This window comes from Lissotriton helveticus, chromosome 3_1 (genome assembly GCF_964261635.1).
Source record: "Lissotriton helveticus chromosome 3_1, aLisHel1.1, whole genome shotgun sequence".
Taxonomy (NCBI): domain Eukaryota; kingdom Metazoa; phylum Chordata; class Amphibia; order Caudata; family Salamandridae; genus Lissotriton; species Lissotriton helveticus.
The window spans coordinates 766,015,041-766,032,301 of NC_136061.1; the positions used below are offsets into that span (position 1 = coordinate 766,015,041).

Here is a 17,261-nt window from a genome sequence, read left to right on the forward strand (position 1 = left end):
CTACACACTACTCACTACTCACTACTCTGCACTCACTACTCACTACTCTGCACTCACTACTCACTGTTCTGCACTCACTACTCACTACTCTGCACTCACTACTCTGCACTCACTACTCTGCACTCACTACTCTGCACTCACTACTCTGCACTCACTACTCTGCACTCATTACTCTGCACTCACTACTCTGCACTCACTACTCTGCACTCACTACTCTGCACTCACTACTCACTACTCTGCACTCACTACTCACTACTCTGCACTCACTACTCTACACTCACTACTCACTAGTCTGCACTCACTACTCTGCACTCACTACTCACTACTCTGCACTCACTACTCACTACTCTGCACTCACTACACACTACTCACTACTCTGCACTCACTACTCACTACTCTGCACTCACTACTCACTACTCTGCACTCACTAATCACTACTCTGCACTCACTAATCACTACTCTGCACTCACTACTCACTACTCTGCACTCACTACTCTGCACTCACTACTCTGCACTCACTACTCTGCACTCACTACTCACTACTCACTACTCACTACTCACTACTCACTACTCTGCACTCACTACTCTGCACTCACTACTCTGCACTCACTACTCTGCACTCACTACTCGCTACTCACTACTCACTACTCTGCACTCACTACTCACTACTCACTACTCTGCACTCACTACTCTGCACTCACTACTCTGCACTCACTACTCTGCACTCACTACTCTGCACTCACTACTCTGCACTCACTACTCTGCACTCCCTACTCTGCACTCCCTACTCTGCACTCACTACTCACTACTCACTACTCACTACTCACTACTCACTACTCTGCACTCACTACTCACTACTCTGCACTCACTACTCTGCACTCACTACTCTGCACTCACTACTCTGCACTCACTACTCACTACTCTGCACTCACTACTCTGCACTCACTACTCACTACTCTGCACTCACTACTCACTACTCTGCACTCGCTACTCTGCACTCACTACTCTGCACTCACTACTCTGCACTCACTACTCTGCACTCACTACTCTGCACACTCACTACTCTGCACACTCACTACTCTGCACACTCACTACTCTGCACACTCACTACTCTGCTCACTCACTACTCTGCACACTCACTACTCTGCACACTCACTCTGCACTCTGGACTCACACTGCACTTACTACTCTGCACACTCACTACTCTGCACACTCACTACTCTGCACACTCACTACTCTGCACACTCACTACTCTGCACACTCACTACTCTGCACACTCACTACTCTGCACTCACTACTCTGCACTCACCACTTTGCACTCACCACTCTGCACTCACCACTCTGCACTCACCACTCTGCACTCACCACTCTGCACCCTGCACTCTGCACTCACCACTCTGCACTCTGCACTCACTACTCTGCACTCACTACTCACTACTCTGCACTCACTACTCACTACTCTCCACTCACTACTCTGCACTCACTACTCTGCACTCACTACTCTGCACTCACTACTCTGCACTCACTACTCTGCACTCACTACTCACTACTCTGCACTCACTACTCTGCACTCACTACTCTGCACTCACTACTCTGCACTCACTACTCTGCACTCACTACTCACTACTCTGTACTCACTACTCTGCACTCACTACTCTGCACTCACTACTCTGCACTCACTACTCACTACTCTGCACTCGCTACTCTGCACTCACTACTCTGCACTCACTACTCTGCACTCACTACTCTGCACTCACTACTCTGCACACTCACTACTCTGCACACTCACTACTCTGCACACTCACTACTCTGCTCACTCACTACTCTGCACACTCACTACTCTGCACACTCACTCTGCACTCTGGACTCACACTGCACTTACTACTCTGCACACTCACTACTCTGCACACTCACTACTCTGCACACTCACTACTCTGCACACTCACTACTCTGCACACTCACTACTCTGCACACTCACTACTCTGCACACTCACTACTCTGCACTCACCACTTTGCACTCACCACTCTGCACTCACCACTCTGCACTCACCACTCTGCACTCACCACTCTGCACTCACCACTCTGCACTCCCCACTCTGCACCCTGCACTCTGCACTCACCACTCTGCACTCTGCACTCACTACTCTGCACTCACACTCTGGAGTCAGCACACAGGTTGGCATATGGGCAGTCTTTTTCTATGTCTATGACACCCAGGTTCCGCACGCTGATATCATGAAATCTTCCACCACACTTTCTAAAACTCTATAGTCCGAAGCATAATAGTCACAGGACCAAAAGAAGGGTAGACATTTGCTTAAAATAATCTTATTGTATTTATGAGAAGCAAAAGCGAGACTGTGAAATGTGCTGAATATCAGTTTGTTACAAATCAACAGAGTGGAGTTAGAGAACCAAGAAATAGTAATTTAGAATCCGGGTTAGAAGGAGTAGTAATCACAAGCTGAGGATCAACGGCGCGAAACAGCGTGGTGGGCGCGCACGAGACGCAGCGTGGGCGTGCACATCAGCTGAAGATCGCCGGAGAAGACACTGAGTCTGCCTGCTGCCATGACTGACCCGCTGCAGAGGGAAAGAGCCAGGTGAGTGGGGGTAGAGGGGGGGGCGGCAGAGAGGGAGTGGGCAGAGAGGGAGGGTGTGTGTGTGTGTGTGTGCGTGCGTGTGTGCGTGTGTGCGTGTGTGCGTGTGTGTGCGTGTGTGCGTGCGTGTGTCTGTCTGTCTATGTGTGTCTGGCGCGTGCCTGCCTGCCTGCCTGGGTGTGTGCGCGTCCATGGTCCATGGTCGGCTCGTGCACCTCTCTGTAGTCCCTTGCGAGCGAACTCGGCGACAATAGATCTCGTTGCCGAGACCTAAAAAGTGGTCGGCGGAATATTCATGTGTTTCTAATCTAGTAATAATTGTAGCAGGCCAAGAGATGCCTCCTCTATAGAATTTCTAATGTGGGCAGGAAAGACAAGATGCTAGCGAGGCACAGAGTACAGTGGTAGTAATAGGACTTTTAATTTCCGTCTCTTTTGTTCTTCTAATTGAGCAACATTCCTTGAGTAGTGTTCTGTGAAAAACAGGAGAAAGCGTGGCACCAAATCTTTTGCAGCCTAAACTATTCTCTTCCACATCCTGGATGCACATTTAGCCTGCAATTTGATGGATTTTCTTTACTTCCATTGCTCCTGGTCAGAAGAAGTTTGATCTTAGAGCGCACACACCAAGGCATGTTTACTGCATAACCTCTACCTCCACTACCCATGATTTTCTGACTATCAGAATGTCCCAACTAGGCTTCCAAGGTTTGGCGCTTCACTGGCTTAAATCCTTTGTGGATCAAACTTTCCAGGTTTTTGTCCTCGACTACAATACCTAGTCCTCACTAACTGACATGAGGAGTCCCCCAGGGGTCTGCCCTTAGCCCCATGCTTTTTATTAATATCAATGTCCTCCCCCTGGCGGAAAGCTGCGGCCTGACCCTGTTCTCTTATGCAGACAACGCACAAATTATTTTCTCTTTATCGTCTGATGAGGAAGCTAGCATGGAAGATCTCTATTCCTGCCTAAGTCGTGTCTCTTCCTTGTTGAATTCCAACTCCCTGACATTAAATGGCGACAAGACGGAGGTTATGGTGCTAGGCAGGGACCCCCAGCTCTTGGGTCCCCAGCACTGGCCAGTTACTTTGGGAGAACTTTCTGACCCCGTCCTTAAAGTGAAGAATCTGGCCTTCTGGCTTGATTCCAACTTGACCATGAAGTTTCAGGCTATTAAGGTTGCCTCCTTTTGCTTTGCCACCTTGAAATGTCTCCAAAAAGCCCTATGGATACTTCCTTTTTCTGCACAAAGAACCATTGTCCTGGCCAATCGATGCTGGACTATGGTAATATTCTATACCTGGGGGCTGCTAAGTCCATGGTCAGATGTCTGCAGGTGGTCCAAAACTCTGCTGCCAGGCTCTTATTTCACAGCCCAAACACTCCTCTGTCTCTGATCTTCTCCGTGTTCTCCACTGGCTCACAGTGGACAAGTGTATTAATGTCATGGCTCTTTGCTTCATGTACAAAATCAACTCCAACATGGAACCGCCGTTCCTGCAAAAACTAGCTGGCCCGTATTGTCCTCCACACTCCCTTTGCTCTAGCAAAAGTTCCCTCTTCACAGTGCCCTGAGAGTGACTCTCCCGGATGGATGGCTGCTTGTTTTCTTTTCTGGGCCCTACATTGTGGAATGCTCTACCAGAATCACGTAGAGGCTGCATCTCATTACCCACCTATGGCAAGTAGCTAAGAACTTGGTTATGCTAGCTCCCATTTGTGGCTGTGGAACATGCTCCCAAGCGCTGGTAAACCCTATGGGTATCTATGCGCTATACAAGAATTCACTAGTAATAATATTAATACCCCTCAGTATATAACTCCTGGCCATGCTGCCCACACACAAATCACCTGAAGCACAGACCAGGACCACTGGCAATGACCGCTCAGCTTTACTGCTTAATAAATGTTATCGTCCCACCATTTTCTGAAACAATAAAGTTAACTTATGGTATATTTCATGCAGTATTTAATGTAACATTCTGAGTTCTAGTGAGGTATTTTTTTGTCAAGGTTTGGTACATGATCTGTGCTGAATTGGACTTGTTCCATGTTGGCGTTCGGTGTTCTCTGGTGCACTTTGGCATGTCCGCTGGCATTCTTTGGCTTTTTTCCATTTCCCGCAGGGGCAGTTGGACTTATTTTAATGTTCCACTGCACAGCTTTTTAAATCCGTACCTTATCCCATTCCGAGAGTACTCATATATTCATGTATAGGCATCACAACAAAGGAGAAAAGAGACTCCTCAATATCTATGCCCATCACTCTGGTCAGAAGTCCTCATTTGGCTGGGTCTCTTCATAGCATATCCCCCCAGCCCATAGTCAGGGGACCACGAGAGCTAGCCATTAATCAATCAATGAGGATATTGTAAAGCCCGCTACTCACCCGTGAGGGTTTCAAGGCGCTGGCAGGTGGCAGTCGAGTTTTGCGGTGTGGGAGCGGGGTGCTGGCGTGGTGGCCCGCTCCCACACCGCCTAACTAGTAATCAGGCCCTAAATGTTTAACTAATTCTTTTTGAAGAAAATGTATTTAGGGTTTCGTTGAGAGTGAAAAACCTTCATGTTTAGGTCTCGCTGAGCCAGCGCATGCGGTGCTCTGCGAGACATTTAGTGTGTGGGCTATTAAAAGTCCTACCACACGCTTTTGGCAGACATAGAGCGTGCGGTTACGCGCACAATGACGAGCAGAGGCGCCATATGGCTTTCCTTTCTTGTCATGGTGCACGCACACCACTCGCCAGCCTGTTTTTTTTTTTCTGCGCGCACACAACTCCCGGTCGCGATCACTTTCGTGCGCACCATTGTTCTTTCTCTGGAGCTATGCTGCCATCTGCCGGTTGGATGAGCAGCTCCCTGCCGTCACTCCTAGAAGCAGTGACAAGCATGAATAATGCAGCAGGCGGTAACACTGAAATGTGCATGTGTGACCGACTTTCAAACTGACTCGTCGTCACTGGTGAGTAATTAAAGTAACACGCTGTTCTCGCAAAACATTCACGACAGCCAGCATTATAATGCCAAAACACACGGTTGTGATTAATGTCTCACGTTGCCACTTAGAATCCATTTTCTATTTATCCACCCGAGGGGAGGGCTGAAGAATGCCTGCAGTCATAATGGACATGCTCGGTGGGTGGGGGGAAAGCAGTTACACAACCCACTTGTCATTTGCATCTGGGTGGTCTTTAATTCACGTGGCATCCTTAATATCGATGCTGCCTGAAAACAGCGTTTTCCCGCCCAAATGTGCCCCACCCTCAGTAAAGTATTTTGGTTGCCCTCCCCTCTCCTCTAGTAAAATGGCAATACACCCCATGACCAGCCCCCTCCTCAAACAATGATTTGCTTAAAACACATGAAAACCCTGGCGAGGACCATCTCCAAGTGACTGCAGTAGCCGCATATTGCAAAAGTCGCCTCAAAGTCAAGACCAAGGTCAGTGAGTACTGGCTGTTTTTTCCATGAACTGTATGAATTTTTTATTTTGGTTACTCTCTCTACCACATTGTTCCTCTCCTCCAGGGGGGGGACTTTTCTCCACCCATGCGGTTCATGTGCTTTTCTACCCCACAGTGCCCGTCCCTCTCCCCTCACTTCCCGTCTAGCGCTCAAACAGAAATAAGCAGTGTCGTCCCTTGTCGTTGCTGGTGGCCTAGGAGGAGCCACAGGGTCCGAGTGTCCACCTCACAACACAAAATCCTTGAAATTGTTTGCCCATGTCTTCTGAATTGGCAACTGTAGTCAGGTCCAGTTAATAAAAATAATTATGTCTGCGGGGGCGCGGAGGTTAAGTTCTTTCCTAAAGTATGGAGTTGGTCTCAGATAAATAGAGATGTTTCCCAAGCTTGCCAGCTGGCATCAAAGAATCAGAAGCAAACCTCCTGGTTTTCGGAATGGTACTTTAAACAAGCATTGGCATAGCCAATAGGTCTCGCCTTTGGACCTTATGAGTGTTTAGTCATGCAACACTTGATGTTGTTGCCCAAGGATATTGTGCTGGATAACTAAACACTTGTAAGGTCCCAAAGGCGAGATCTATTGGCTATGCCAATGCTTGTTACACCAGCTGCTATTTTTTTGAAAAGCTTGTATCCATCTCAAGAAATTGATCTATAAAATGAGTTATTTTATCATTTTAATTACAAATAATTAAATTTCTTCATCTGTGTTCTGGCTGAAATTACAGAATGTAACAATAGTTAAAATGTGTACTTTATTTAAATAAAAATCTCATATTAATGTACTTTGTAATGCTGTTTAAATTGTACTTAACTTTGCAGAACTATCGGAGAGACCTCATTTCAAATAAGAGGCAGGCATAAATTATGCAGTGAATAAGCTGGCCAATGCAAGTTGAAACGCCTAGTAGATATGATTATAAACCAAGATTTAGCAATTTTATTTACAAAGTATTATTGTTGTAATTTCTGTGTAAATCCACTGTGTGTTTATTGGAATTTGTTTACATTTCTTTATTAATATTGTGCAGAACTCTATTCGACACACCCTATCAACGCGCGATATCTTTGTTCGAGAAACAGGAGAGAATGAAAAGGTTACCTTTTGGACGCTAAAAACACATTTGGATTCAAATCTTCCACAAATTGTAAGTCTAGAAACAAAAATCTGCCCTCTGTTACAATGATGTTTAATGATGATAAACTTATTGCAAGCAATTCTATATTTCGCCTGAAGGTTGTGGATGCAAGTTTTCGATCCATATCTGGCTGTCTCTTTAAACATGGAAAAAGATTTTTGGTTATGGAACCAATATGGGTGTTCTTCAGGGGTGTGTAATGAGATTTTGGTCTGTACTCAATAAAATTTAGAGTCAAATATCCGTAGATTTTTCCCAGATTTTGATCTACATGGGGGGTCATGCGTGGGGGCAACCACTTTTTCTAACCTCTCATCCACTGCGATTTTTCAGACTATAGAACCTTTAAGCTATTACTATTGGACACAATTGTTCAATAACCAAGATGCAAGTGGACCAGAAATCATGTTAGGCATTATCCTTTAGATAAGTTCAAAAGCTTCATTTGCTCCCATAGTATCCTTCGTGTTGTACTATATGATTATTTAGTCTTTTCAAGATAGGCTACAATCCTAGTAAAACATTTGGAAGAAACACTCAAACCTTACATTTATAGAAAAGGTCTACAGCGGATAATAGAAACACAATTTGGATTGGTTAGCTCAATAAGATTTTATATATGAATGCTTTCTCATAGTTATGATTTGCAATTTTAAATTCAAATGGTCCTATTTTCTAGAAGACCTTTTGGCATTTCACAAAGTTCCTGACTGCTGACATTTAATTGTAGTTTAATATTTAACAATTACCATTTATATGTAATATAGAGAACATTTAATATTGCTTTACCCTATGACTCCACTCACCCCATGTACCAGCAGTGAGCCGTGATAACTTTAAGCTGTGCATGAATTCCTTCTTGCAAAAACCTGTTTATCCTCAGATATTTTTTACATAAGGTCTGCTTTCAGTGCTACACGCCACAGTTGTGGCAATCCAATATTTTTCTGACTTCTAAGCAAATGAATTTGGTTGCCCAGAATTTCCCAAGTACCTGAGTTTTTGATTAAGATATGCTAGATGGTCTGGTAGGGGATGAACTGCATACTCTGCCCACCTTGGTCGTGCCTTCGAGCTGTAACTCTCTCTATTTCTATTTTTTTTTATGTCCTTCATCTCTTCGACTCTCTGTACTTAACCCGCCCCTCTCTCCACCTCACCGACCTTCTTCTCTCTGCTTCACCCTGTTCTCCTGGCCTCTCATGCGCTGCTTCCTCCCACTTTAATCTCTTCTCTCTCTGCCTCACCCTCCTCTATCTGCCTATATATACCCCACCCTTTTCTTTCTTTCACCCTCCTCTGCTTTTCCAGCTCACTCTCCTGCTTCTCTCCCTCACCGTCCTCCCTCTCACTTCTTCTTCACTGTCCTCCCTCTCTGTGGTTCGCCTACTTCTCTCCCCATCACTTCTTCCCTATAGCTTTCCTCTCTCTCTGCTTCTGTTTGTCTCCTCTCCTTCTCTCTCATTGTGCTCCCACTGCCCTGTACCTGTTCCTCATTGGTGACTCTCATAATTTTGAACAACATCAGCCCCAAGGTCTGGATCATACAGAAGGCGCTCATGAGCATACACTTCAGGTTCAAGGAACAAAGACTTGGGGGCCATGCATACTTTAAAGAGGTACTGTGGAGCAGTGCACAATTTTAAAGTTGTGAATAGTGCCTACTGCAGTGCATTTACTCCAAATAAGTAAAATAACATTTGAAAGAGCAAAGTCAGCAATTTGAGCAGAACCAGCCAATCAAACACCAAATGTGGCTTGTGTCTACTCTTAGCTGCCCACTGTGCCAAGACAGGTTGACGGTTGGATTTGCAGTTGGGTGGCTAGTTTCTCTGCCAATATTTGTCTTTCGCTGAGTGAGTCAAAACTGAACTGCCACTCCCAACTAGTGACTATCTTGCTCCCCCATTCCTTTTCTCTTTTTTTCTCCCAATAGTGTCTCCCATTCCCATCACCCCGTTTTCTCTATCCGCCTTCCAGCCTATCACGCTCTTCACCTTTCTGTTTTACCACTCTCCTCCAGTCTCTTCACGCTCCTCCTCTTCTCTCCCCCTCTTCCACCAGTTCTCATTTGCTCATTGCTATCTCTCACATCACCTTCATTTCTAATCATCCTCATTCTTCACGAGCCTCATACTCCTTACTACTCTTCCTCCTCCCATCTCTCATCACCCCCTCTCAGGACATGCTAACCCATCACCATACTGCCACCACTTACTTTTACTCCTCATTCTTCTGCTCCATCATCCTGCATCCTCTTACTTCTCATCCTTCCTCCATAATCCAGCTCCCAGACCATATTCATTGCCTTCTCTACATTGACACTCATAACTCTTCTACTGTTTTTCCATCAACCCTTTGTCGTGATCTGCCTTCTCTTCCCTTCTACTCAGTTGTTTCTCGTGTATCATCCACCTCTTTCCTTAGCATTCTTTTTGTATGCTTCCTTTTCTTTTTCCTCACCCTCAGCTTTTCTGTCATCACCTTTCCTCTAATCACCCTCCGTCTCTTATGTTTGTACCCCATCACCCTTTCCTCCTGTCAGGATTTTGAGATTTTGTGTTGCTGTTCCCTAACTTTTGGAGCCACATTTGTGAAAACTGTGGCCCTGGGTTTTCAGAACTTGTGATGAAAGGAAACCACCACATCTACTCACCACATCCGCATCTGTGAGTTCATCGATAGCCAATCACAAACGAGGTGTGAGCTATGCACTGTACCTTTCAAGGTGCCCCAAAACATCCTATTTATTTGAAGTTCAAATAAGCGTGTTGTGTATCCAGATCAGGAACATCTAGCTGCTCAGAATGTTTATATTGATGGCAGGAATTAATTGTAATTGAATTTATATTGCGCTCACTACCCCTGACAAGGCGTTGAAAGGCTTCACGGCGTGTAGCGTGATACTCAGGTAGCCAAGTTTAACGGGTAATCTAGTGATTATTGCTATTAGTCATGTGCTCTCAAGAAAAAAATGGCCTCCAGTTACTTAGTGATAGATTATATTAATTCAAATTAGGTGTTATCATTACCGGGAGCTAAGTAGTCTCAGGTGAATGGTTGGTGAGACAGATTGGCTGGTGGAGATTAGGTAATGTTAGATTAAAAGTATAGGTTTTAAAGAGGAGAGGTTGAACTATATGATATGAGGCATCATCAATTGCAACATTACAATAAGAAGTACAGGCATGACACTGAGACGAGGCTATATTCAGAAATAAGCATGCAGAGAGTGGAAGGTAAGAAGAGGGTCACTCAGGAAAAAGAAAGAAGAGAAATCAAGCAGAAGTTGGTCAATGTCTATTTTTCACACAGGGTATTAGGAGTATAGAGAGAGAAGGCCTTCTGAGATACCAAGCAATTGAAGATGTACGTTGTAGAAGAAACAACATTATACAAAGTGCTCCACATGTGGGGCAGTCAATTGAAACATGAAATATGGAACTACGAAGTGTACACATCTTTCAATCCTTAACCCCTTGCGTGCTGCCGTCAGCCCTTGTCTGACGGGAGCACTACCTCGCTAGTGCTGACGTCGGCCAACAGCCGACGCGGCCCCGCCCATTTTGCAGAAGTGCCGCACTGCCGCAAAATTGCAGCCGCGGCAAAGGGGTTAAGAGCCCGAACCAGCTGTGTGACAAGCCTAGTGCAGCACTTTTAAACATAGTCTGGAGTGTCCCAACCTTGGTATAGGTCTGTACGCTGCACAAGGGAAATTGTCACCAATAAAAGATATGGTTTTGTTTAAAGATCTGCCTTCACTATTCTGTAATTAACGTTTTTTTTCACTCACAAAAATTAGTGATTTGGCACTGGCTGAGAGTGTCTCCTCAATGTGCAGTCAGATTTATACCCTGTCACCTAATCCCATCCAACTGTATGTTGTGCGTGTTTGTGTGTGTGCTCATTATAATATAAGTATTGTACGTGTAAGTGTACCAAAGTAAAGGAGGCCCGTGGATTCTATTTTGAAAGCCCCGGGCCTCTTCCAGTGAACAAGAAGTGAGCTGTTGCTTTGCCAGACAGTGCATCAGGAGGGATGCAGGAGGGAGCAGACCCAGACAGTGGAGTGAGGACAAAGGAGCCTAGGCTCCTGTAAGAATTCGAAGAGGTCCTTTTGCTGGGAGGGGCTGCTGATTAGAGTTCCTGTAGCACTGCCTCGTGGTGGATGGTGGAGATGAAGGGGGCTGGACTCTGCTGTTCAGAGTGAGAAGGCTCTTTTAGGTAAAACCACCCTTTTGTCTCTTTCCTGTTCACTGTCTACCTTTGTTACAGTGATTATGTTCCAACTTCCGTTTTTAGAAAATGAAAGGCTGAGCCTGGGGCTTAGCTCAAGGAGGTATCACCCTGGATTTTTGCATGATCCCCAGACAAAAACACACACTCTCTCTTGCCTCTGCCTAAAAAATCTTCGTTAGTTTGTAAACAATTGTGTTTTAAATACCCCGGACAATCAGCACTCCTCTCTCTTTCCACTTCCTCTTCTGCCCTCCCGTTGTCCTGTTTCTTATAACGTATTTTAACAAGATATGCCAGTGTGATTGTTGAAAAATTTGACGCTTACCCCCCAATCTTACTGATCAAAATACCCCCCCTCCAGCCCCCCGCCCAGGCCGAGCAGCAAGCTTTTACCTTGTGAAGCCTCAGAGTGTAGGACATCTCAGCAGTATGTGCAATAACCCACTATTTTATCATATCAGTTTAGATTAAGCATGGGCGAATTTTGCGGATCCACGATTCACGGATTTGCGTATTCACAGATCGTGGATCCGCAAAATCCGCGTATTTGCGGATTACGGATTTGCGGATTTGGGGCGGGGCTTCCATGCGAGTGCACATGCCTCTTGTGTGTATAAAAGGTCAGAGACCGATCAGAGCAGCGGATGAAGAAGATACAGAAGCTCCTGGCCACAGGAACAGCACGAGGATTGCGCTCGTGACAGTCAAGGATGCAAAGGCCTCTGTCCAGCATCACAGCCGATTTTCGATGGTATATTTGGGAAGAGGGCACAGCTGCCCAGCCTTGACAACGCTCACGATTGTTTTTTGGGCCGATGAGTGAGTCACTGAATTTAAGCTTCAACTAGGGCACATGCTTAAATGATATCTGTAAGTGCTTCCGGTTGAGGTTTAATTTTTGTGCCAGGACCATCGTGCCAGAATGAACCCTGCCCTTCATATTTATTCAAGAAGACGCCACCGTTTTGTGCCATACCTCATTGGCTAAATGTATAGTGCTTTCACTACACTACACTACAGCTGCCTAAAGTGCCAGAGAGTTGTCTACAGCGACCAGGTGTGTGTTACTATGCAATAGCGCCGAAGGGCGCAGGGGTCCCTTGAGTGAGCTATAAAAGCTCCTGTCCACAGGAACAGCACGAGGATTGCGCTCGTGACAGTCACGGATGCAAAGGCCTCTGTCCAGCATCACAGCCGATTTTCGATGGTATATTTGGGAAGAGGGCACAGCTGCCTGGCCTGGTAACTATTTTACGATGGCGCCGGCAAGCTGCCAGCGCATCCTAAAATAGTTACTAAATTAGCTTCAACAGGAAGCTCGAATAGATAAAATAAAGCAGATGCACGAGCGCCTGCTTGATTTTATCTATTAGTGCTTCCTGTTGAAGCTAATTTAGTAACTATTTTACGATGGCGCTGGCAGCTTGCCGGCGCCATCGTAAAATAGTTACAACAACAGGCCAGGAAGGCTTGAACTTTTGGCCTCGGAATTCGCCGCTCGCGGATTGCGAATTTTCGGTAAATACGCGAGAGTTCGCGGATCGCGGATTTACCGAAAATTCGCAAAATCCGCGAGCGTAGCGGATTTTGCGCTCATGCTTAGTTTAGATACAAGGGATTCCAACAGCACCATAATTAATTTGTATTTTCTCAAGTGATTTAAAGAAACTGTTGGCAGAGTTGACCCAAAGGGCTGTGTTGGTGCCTTAAATTCCTCCTTATTCTATCAGCATGCTCAGCCTTCTGCGAGCCGGTTCTGTACCTGTATATTGAAATCTTGCACTGTTCCTCCCCATATTTTGTGTTATTGAAAGCTGGCACAATAATTTTCACTTCCATCAAATCCAAACGTTTGCCATTGCCAGTGTTTTTTTTCACATAGTGCGACGGTTAAGAATAGCTCGACAGCAGGAAGAAACTGAAATAAACTTCTACTAAGATAAATATCTTTATTGTATGCACACTTTCAATTACTTCCCTTGCAATGAGAAAATCCTCTCCGGTTGTTTCTGCTGTGGAACTGTTTTTATCTTTTAATTACTGCGTGATGGGAGCTAGTATTCTGTAAAATACCGAATATGAGCTGCTTTAACAGTGTGTGGATTCACAGCCTAAAGTGGCAGTGTCTGTATGTGTACATTGTTACAGTGAATATTGGTGTTTCATTGGCAATTATTGTGAATGTGTTTTGTAGAACTGGGGCAGTATTACAGAAAGTGCCCTAGTGGCGCAATGGACGTTTGCGCCTGCTTTGCACGCTCCCGGGGCACTTTGGTATTACAGAAGTGGCCGCAGATGCTTGTGCGGTCCCTTCTGTAATACCGGTATTGGTGTCGCACATAAAGCGCAAGCGCTATCTACAGGGGGCGTTCCCTCATTTGCATGGGGACTTGCCCCATGCAAATGAGGGAATCCCTTTTCCTCTGCACCCGCGCCATATTACAGATGTGGGCACAGAGGCAAAGAAGCTGTCAGGGAGAGAGCAGCCCTCTGGTGGGGAGGAAGGGGGTCCCAGACATCGACATACAGGCGGGTGCAGTCACTGACTGCACCTGCCTGCAAGGGGATCTCTAATCCCCTTCAAAGTGCAGGCGGGTTGCTGCCTACACTGTGAAAACATTTAGCGGCTGTAAAGCAGCTGTTTCAATTTTCACATGAATGCGTAGCACGAGTTCGCGGCTGCCCTGGGGCCAGCACATTCATCGGAATAGGGTGTATTTTAACTGTTTACGCTGGGCACACCTTTTTAAAGGTGCGCCCAGCGCAAACAATGAAAATGCCCTTACTGTGTAATGTAGCCCATGGAAATAGCTACATACGTGAGTTTAGGGAGCGCTATTGTGCGACAAGTATGTAGGTGAAAGTGATACATTAGGGATGAGAAACAGCATTAACAACGTGGGCTGCACCACATGTGCCATTACAACACAAGCTGAACAATCAATGCTTGCCTTAACCACGTATAAGCGTGGTTAAGGCAGTCAGCACTCTAGTTGCAGAGTGGACAGGCGGGGAGAGGAACAGGAACGATCGGGACAGGAAGGACCCGGACACAGCTTGGTACATAGGGCTGTAGCCAGGTTTTAGGGCTCAGGGCGGGAGTGGGGGTTCGGGCTAGTTTTTAGGTCTGGGGACCGGTTTTAGAGTTCAGGACGGGAGCTGGGGCCGAGGTAGTTTTTAGGGTTTAGGGCTGAGGGCCGGGTTTTAGGGCTCAGGGCGTAGGAAGGTGCAGTTTTGAGGCTGGGGGCCAGATTTTGGGCTCAGGGCGGGGAACTTGGGTAGTTTTTTGGGCTGGGTTTTAAGGCTCAGGGTGAGGTGTAGGGGTAGTTTTTAGGGCTGGGACAGTGGGGGATTGTAGGGCTGGTGGACTGGTTTTACGGCTCAGGGTGGGGGTGCTGGGGTGTGATATTTACCACGCATATGCCTTTATCAACCATGCCTTTACAACAAGATTTGTTGTAAAAGCATGCGTGGTAAAGGCATGCGTGGTAAAGACGCAGTCGTGGTTGAGACCGCGTGTTTTAGCCATGCGTTTTTAAGGCATGCGTTGTTCTGTCATACAACCACTTGGTATGAGCACTGACTGAAACTTCTCTGTGAAAAGGCGTGAGTCCACATGATCTTGCATTGGTTAAGCTTGTGTAACTGGAGCGTACTCTGGGAGACTGCACAGTCATCGTTGCCTCAGTAAAGTGTCTGCATGCTTTTTAGCATCTTCCTGGTGTGCAAGGTCCAGCACCAGACGAACGTGGCCGTTATCACCAAATTTAGCAGGTATCTTAGCCTATCCTGACCTTACTGATGCATTTTGAGGTTTGCGTTATAGTGTCTGAAGTGCAATATAACCTGTGAATTTGAAAAAATATATATTATTTTATTAAACTGATTCAAACTCTTTTTCAGGAAACTGTTCCCTTGCAAGGTGACCAGTTAGGCAGCCTACCTTCTGTAAAATTCCATAATAATTCGGTAAGTTCTCGGCACATGTTTTCAGTTTTCACAATAGTTTGTCAGGAAGGCGTTGGTGAGTCAGTTGGACATAACCCTCATTGAAGGAGGAGTCTGCTTTCTCGTTGCCAGTTGTATCTTTTTTGATTCCTGCTGTGTACTGTGTGTTGGCTTGACAACAGAGGTGCTCCGTGTTCCATATAGCTGAACTTTCCATCGAATTTGGCGATGCAGTGCGTGCAACGAAATTCATTTTATTTATGTTTACTTACCTGTATTTGCCCGTATTCCGTAATTTACTACCACACACCCTGCCCCTCCCCCGCCCCATGTCACCACCGGGGAGCTCTCCTACCACGGACTGCTACTGAGTGCGCATGAGGGTTTGGCCGGCTGTTTAATGTCATTGAAACCCTCATTCACACTTTGATCTCCCTCCACCCGAGCTGTGTTGTACAACTGGGTGGAGTTGAGGCACAGGCTCCTAGGCCCTGAGCAAGCATTAAACTAGCTTGCTCGGGCCAATCACTGTACTGTTTTTTTTTATAGCAGCATCTTGTTTAGCTTCTAGGAGCCTGCGCAGTGTGCAGGGACCCCGAGGAGAAGAATCCCGAGCCGGGAGCGCAGCAGTAGATGAGTGTTTTTTTAATTTATTTATTATATTCCCCCTCCCCATTCTCTTCCACCCACCACTTGGTAAGAAAGCGAGTCGCTACTGGTGTAACCCTGATTCCTACGCCCCTATACCTCCGTGTCTTCTGCTGGCCTATCCCCTTCCTTCGTTTTAACCTGTGCATCAGGCACCCAAAAACTGCCTTTTCTATTGCCTCAAGTGATACAGATGCACTGGCAAGGGTATCTTGCCGGTCAGATAGGGTGTGGGTCCTACTTACCTGCAGCATGCTCCACAATCTGTAACTTGCTCATCACACATTTCCTAAAACATGCATACAACATTGGAGTATTCTACTTTGGTGGTTGTTTTTTTTTCTTGTGGTGCTTTAGATAGTGATTTCGAAATTTGAGGCAGGCATGGTGCATAGCCAAAAAGTTTTAATTATTATGGTTGTGGTAAACACAACTTATAATGCATGTTTTGGAAACATTGCCGGTTAAGTAACAACTAAAAGTGTGAAAATGTTAAGCTGTCTAGGTAAAAAGTGAAAGTAGTGTTAACAGTCTGTAACAAAATATTTCTGTCATATATTTCTGCAGAAGAAGACCACTAAAAAGTCGCATAAACAAGAAAATAAAGGTATGTGCATGAATTTCATTAGCTGGCAAGCAGGTAGTTGAGCATGCATTCCATGCTCTATATTGCTTATTTAACTAACCTGCTATCACCTGTACTGCAGTGTTTATGCTGCCAATATCCATTGTGTCCGCTCTTATGCGCCTTGACACTGCTGCCATTTTTAGGTCTCGTGGCGTAACAGCGCGTCAGCGCTGTGTCCGCCAGGAGATCTTTTGTTACTGACTGTGCTTCCCAGGAGACAGCACCTGGCCGCGCGCATCTCGCAAAAGGCGATCGGCGCAGGCCACGCGCGCGCGAACGCGCTCGCCGTGGCTGTCTCCTGGGAAGCGCAAACATACACAGGCACACCTCCCCCTGCACGCATGTGCACACACATACACAAGCACACATACACGCACGGAGAGACATCCCCCCCCACCCCTCCGCCGTCGCACACACAGACACACACACACATACAGGCATCCCCCCCTTCCCCGCTCACCGGCACTCCGGACTTGTGCAGCCTCCTACCGCGGGGCTCTCCCTCGGGCATGGGAGCCCCACGTCACCACTGCTGCTCCAGGCACTCCGTGGGCGCGGGCTTCACAAAACGGAAGTCCCGCCCCACGATAGGTTTCG

General features: G+C 46.3%; 1 protein-coding gene across 1 annotated transcript in view; it reads left to right on the forward strand.

Moving 5' to 3' along the window:
- The window catches only part of LOC144823852 (uncharacterized), a 132,946-nt gene that overhangs the window by 92,759 nt on the left and 22,926 nt on the right, over positions 1-17,261 (forward strand). The window contains exons 3-5 of the mRNA XM_078682724.1: positions 7,094-7,210; positions 15,344-15,409; positions 16,604-16,643. Coding sequence (XP_078538850.1) covers positions 7,094-7,210; positions 15,344-15,409; positions 16,604-16,643 — 223 coding nt within the window. The remainder of the gene's footprint in view (positions 1-7,093; positions 7,211-15,343; positions 15,410-16,603; positions 16,644-17,261) is intronic.